A 5,561-nucleotide genomic window follows, 5' to 3' on the forward strand; every position below is an offset into this window, starting at 1 on the left:
ATGCTCCGTGTCGACGTCCAGGACCTCGTCGACCTCGTCACCCGGGCCGGGCCACGCGCCGGTGAGCGCGCGCTCGCTCGAGCAGGCCCTCGACGCCGGGCTGTGGGCGGCCGCGGCCTCGGCGGCGCCGGCTCCCCCCGCGCTGCAGGTGAGTGGAGGGAGGAGGACGAGGCGAGGGTGAGCGCGAGTGGATCAGCGAGTAGGCGCGAGGTCCTCGTAACGGCAAATCCAATAAGAATACCAAAGCGTCTCCAAATAGGCACGCGCCACGCATCCCCCTCGCAGATTCTCACCAAAGTGTTTTTTTTATGTCTTTTTTTTCCCCGTCGCTTTTCCCTTCTCTCTTCCTCCTCTCGCCGTCTCTCTCTGATCGTCAGACAAAAGCAGACGACACCAGCGACGGGCCGCAGGCACGGCCGGCTGGCGGGGCAGAGCCAGGCCATAGGGTCTGCATTAGCGGCGGGCCCCGGCCCCGGTCCCGGCCCCGGCCCCGGCCCCGGCCGGGGGGCGGGTGGCGGGGGTGAGTGCTGGTGACGTTAAGAGCGTAAGCTGTGCAGCCCACGCCTCGGGATGGGATGGGATGGAATGGGATGAGCCATCGGATTTCCGTTCCAAGCTGCGCTGCGCGGACCACTGATTTTTCCATCGTCATAATTAGGTTATCCGGCCACCACCTCCCCTTCCCGCTCTCATCGCCACGACCTTCGTGGACCTTCCCCTCGTCCCCCCCCCTCTCTCTCTCTCCTCGGCCCTCCACCCCCTCGTTCGCCTCCGACGTCAAACTAATCGGTCGTATGCCGAACGCTAATCCCCGCCCTGCTCGGCATGACCCGGGCCCCGCTCGCACGCCGCGCAGCAAAACAACAAGTGCTGCAGCGTGGACGATCCTGCGAGGTCACGCCGGGCCGCCCCCTGCACCGCCCCCTGCCCCGCCAGCCGGGCGCTCCGCGCCAAAGAAGCGGCACGGAAGGGCGCAGAGCGTGGGGGAAAAAAAAAGCGTGCCCCTAATTCGGCAACGTGTGCGGATGCCACTGCTGGCGGTCGAAAAAAAAAGATTGTTTTAGGGTGGGGAGGGCATATGTATTTTGTTTTCTGCCATTCGGCATTACGCGGCGCCAGCCAGCTGCGGGGGGAATTGGGTGTTGTGTATCGGCAATCCAGCGCGAGCTCTACAGACAAATGTGCTTTGCGCCGCTGATGAGAATCACTTCATTCGCGCGTCCATTCCGCCTCGCTCCAAGTTGTTGTTTTCGTGTTTTGTTCTCTCCCTCCTTTTTCCCGGCCTTCCTCTCCCTCTCTGCTGGTCCAGATCGGCACAGCACACAGGACTGCTGCGCTTTCAGGATTTCGCGGCGCGAAAGGGGCGATCGAAGCGAGCAGATGCGCCCTTGAGTGCCTCCCGCAGGGCGTTAAGTGCAATGCGGGCGTCGGGGTTGTGTGTTTGAGTGCAGGGAAGGGGTGGAAGGTATGTGTGTCTTAACGGCACGGTTCGCCGGTTCGCCATGAGCGGCGCGCATGTGTGGTACTGGATCGTCGGCTCAGCGCCAACCTTTCTTGTAGGGATCTACTGGATGTAGTACGGTATAATGGGGGAAAAGCTTGGACTTGGTGTGTTGGTAAAAGAATTCAGTTGAAGATAAAACGCCCTGAAACCCCCGTCATCGTTTTTTTCAGAACATTCGAGCGCAGATCGCGAGGAGCCTGGAGCGGATGCGCGAGCTGGAGGAGGAGGTTAAGATGATCCCCGTTCTCAAGGTGCAGCTGTCCGTCCTGCAGGAAGAAAAGCGCAAGATGCTGCTGCAGATCAAGCAGGTCACACCCATCAAGCAGAACGGTCAGTAAGATGAGCGCGCTTCCAGGGTGGCCACCCAGCGCCGTCGGAGCTAATACTAGCATGCAGGCGTGCGAACCCTTTGCCAACGCGCTCGGAGCCCTAGGGTGCCCTAGGGCATCATCGTCATGGCAAATGACGAGAGGCAAGGCAACCCGAACGCACGCTAGAGTTAGGCGCCCAACCCGGCGTGTACCCGGGTGATTTAGAGAAGACGCTGGTGCGAGTGGGTTTGCCTACCTAAGGGGCAATGGCGCCTTATGGGCAGAGGGAGTAGGTAAACCCGCACACCTCCGTCTTCTCTGAATCACCCGGTACAAATGATAGTTTTAACTTTGGCAGTTCCTTTCATCATAAATTTTGTTAAAAAGTATATTGTATTCTTGAAATGTGTTCTCTTCAGGCATATCGCACTTTGACGTGCTGAAGATCGAGGAGCCGGTGCGTTCCCGGGTGCGGCCCTCCAGCCTGGACGGGCTGCACGCCAACGGGCCTCCAGGACCGCCTGAGACGACGGCGACCTCCGGCCCGCCGGGGCCCAAGCGCCGCGCCACCCGCGACATCGGGGTGGGGTGCACTGTGCTGACGAGGGACGTGGGGCTGATGCCGCCGCCGCCCAGGCTGCGCACCGTGGCCGTGGGCACCGAGCCCGGGCCGCAGCGGGCGCCGTCACCGCGGCTCAGCCTCAGCGCGACCTGGACGGAGGACATCCCCCAGGCCGCGGCCACGACGGCGGCCCGCGGCGTGCAGACCACCTCGGCCGCCAGCCACACCCGCGGCGTGCAGACGGACGCGGAGCCGCTGCCGCCGCCGGCCGCGGAGACCCGGGACGCGGGCGTGCAGGCGCAGCCCATGCCTGTGCAGCGCACGCACGCGGGCGTGCTGGCGCGCACGCCCACGGCGGAGGCGGCCGTGTCGTGCGCGCCCAAGACGAGGGACGCGGCGTCCTCGGAGCACACGGTGGACGACGTGCTGTGCGCCAAGTGCAACGTGCGCAAGAGGACCGTCGGCGTGGACGCGGCGCCCTGGAGCGGGCCGGAGGCGGAGCAGGCCAAGCGCGTGTGCCTGAGCGCGCTCGGCGACGCGGCCTCGGCCCCCGAGCCCACGGCTCCCGCTGCCCCTGCCGTCCCCGCCAAGCCCAGGACTAGGACAGTGGGCTGCGGCACGGCGGGCGATAGGATCAACCCGTTTTCGGTGCACCGCGCCGTCAACACCGACCCGCCAACCGTGGCTGCCGTCATCAACCGGGGCGTCAACACGGACGCCATCCCCGCGCCCGTCAAGCCCACCACCGTGTCCAGGGGCACCACTGCCGACGTGCGGACGCCCAGCAGCTCCAGGGCCACCAACACGGACGCGCGCGCCGCGACGGCTGCCCGCGCCACCAACACGGAGCCGCGCTCGGCCACCATGGCGCGGGCCACCAACACGGAGGCCCTGGCGCGGAGGGACGCCGGCACGGCCACCACCAGGAAGCAGCTCGTGGACGCGGGCGTCACGTGCAGCCTCGCCGACCCCAACGCGGCACAGCGGCTCCCGGCCGCGGACAAGTCCCCCTCCAGGGCGCCGTTCGGCGAGGAGCTCGCCCGGGGCGCGCCCACGCCCTCCCCGCCGCCCACGCTCAGCCCGCTGCCGCAGTCGCGCATCCCCAGGCCCAGCTCCACGACGCCCACGTCGCCCGGGCCCCCGCCCCGGAGGCAGTTCAAGCGCCAGGACACGTACACCAAGGAGCCGGCGCCCGTCGTCGACATCACCAACAAGTCACCCCCGCCGCGGAGGGCGCACGCCGAGACTCGGTGAGTGGTGACCGGGGGAAAAGAAAAAGAGGGAGGGGGGAGATTTGCAGCACCATGGGGCCTGTCGGTAGGGTGATGAATGCCTGCGCCACCCTTTGTACGCCTTGAATAGCGAGCACGGCCCCTCTCGGGCTCCGTCTGATCTATCTGTGGCGCTCGTGGCGCTGCGGCCCGGGCGGCCCAGGCAGCCCGGCGCGCGCGCGTGCGTGGCGGCGCTGCCTACTCGCCGGGCCGCCGGGCGCTCGCCGCGCCGCTCCGCCCGAGGCGACCGGGCCGGGCGGGCCGGGCGGTCGCTGATCGCTGAGTTATAGGTCGCCCGACTGGCTGGCTGGCTGGCCTGCCGGCCACCGCCCCGAGGGAGCGGCACTCGCTCTCGGTCGACAAAGAGGGCCTGTGGGAAGAGTGGGGGGCTGAGAGATAGGCACAGTGTGTTGCAGCTTGTAGCGCACAGGGCTCGGCCATGTCCATGGAAAAGCGAGAAAAGTTAAGGGGGAAAGTACGGCGGTGTCACGAGGGAACCTCTTTGTTGGGAGGAGAAGCCAATCACAAAAATTTCCACCCATTAGACTCAACTGATACCCAAAAATAGCTTCTGTGCCTCTATCCGCGGATGCGTGGTACCTGCCGGTGCTACCCCTGTAACCAACAGAGCCGGCGTGCACAGGGGCTGAGCGGAGCCGCCGCCCTCTTCGTCCCGGTCAGTCCTCCGGGGAGCCCAGCCCCGCCCGGCGCGAGTTGGATTCGCTCCACGGAGTCTTTTTAGGTGCAAATGGCTCGCCCGTCCATTCACGTGGGGTTCTTTCGCCCGCCCGGCCCGGGTCCACTGGACTCCCCCGCCTGACATGGCACCGTGCCCAGCCCACCCCACCCCTCCCCGCCCCCGCCGGTCTGCGCACCGCGCCAGACTCACGGCGTCGACGACATCGTTTGAAAATGTCAATTGCCGTTCGCTTTCGCTAATTTCATTTCGAGCCTGCGAAATCACCCGCACTTTTCTGCTCGTCCCGCCGTCGCCGACTACCCCTTCCTCTCTTCTCTGGACGGATTGTTATATCGTGTAAAATTAGACACGCGAGCATCGATTTGGGCAAAAGCGGCTCTTAACCAATCAGGGCTGTGGTCGGCGGCGCCTTTGAGCCGCTCAGACTGGCGGGGAGAGCGAGCGAGTGGCACGCCCTTGGCTCGGCTCGGTCCGGCCGCCCGACCCGGCCCCCGGCCCGACCACACCGCGTTCTGGATTATCTTGCCTCCAGCAAAGAGGCGTCCGGGCCGGGTTGGGCCGTGGGCCCGCGTCAGCCCGCGTGGTGGAATGTGTGCTCTGCTAAGTGCACAATTGTTTTTAGGTTGCAAGTGGCTGTGGCTAACTTTAGTTGTGCGCTGTTAACAAAGAAAACAATCAGGAATCGACCTTGAAAGGCAGATGATATTAATTTAATTTAGGGCTACGCTGTGGTCCAACTCTTCCATATATTTAGAAATGTTTGGCTTTCAAAACTGCGGCGTAGCGACATTCTCGTTAAACACGACAGCACAGACAAGCTGACACATTTAAGTATGTCACCTGTTAGTTTCAGTGTTTAGTTTAAATGTATTATCTGCTACAAAGTTTGTCTCTAAGAACTGCACAAACTCATTGGTTCCACAGGCGCGGCTACTCTACCGCAAATGCGGAGGTCTCGTTCTTGATGATGCTGTTCTTGATGCCGAACCTTGCTTTTTTCTGCAGTTCCACTACAAAGCTTTCGTTCTCGACTAACAACTGCATAAACACAAGTTTTTCCACTTTACAACTAAATAGCAGAGCCGTGCACTTTGATTAGCAGAGTGGCCAGGCCGCCCTCGCGCCCCTCGCTCCGCCCGCCCTGCGCCGCTCTTCACTTACTTGGGCCCTCGACTGCGGTGATTGACAGCCAAGCCCCGTGATTGTCATCACC

General features: G+C 63.7%; 1 protein-coding gene across 1 annotated transcript in view; it reads left to right on the forward strand.

The window, feature by feature from the left end:
• Positions 1-6: 6 nt before the first annotated feature.
• Positions 7-5,561, forward strand: part of LOC113206963 (KN motif and ankyrin repeat domain-containing protein 2) — a gene marked incomplete in the record, with an annotated part of 44,194 nt that continues 38,639 nt past the window's right edge. The window contains 3 exon segments of the mRNA XM_052270686.1: positions 7-148; positions 1,675-1,834; positions 2,235-3,627. Coding sequence (XP_052126646.1) covers positions 1,711-1,834; positions 2,235-3,627 — 1,517 coding nt within the window.

This window comes from Frankliniella occidentalis, unplaced genomic scaffold (assembly GCF_000697945.3).
Source record: "Frankliniella occidentalis isolate FOCC.00 unplaced genomic scaffold, Focc_3.1 Scaffold134, whole genome shotgun sequence".
Taxonomy (NCBI): Eukaryota; Metazoa; Arthropoda; class Insecta; order Thysanoptera; family Thripidae; genus Frankliniella; species Frankliniella occidentalis.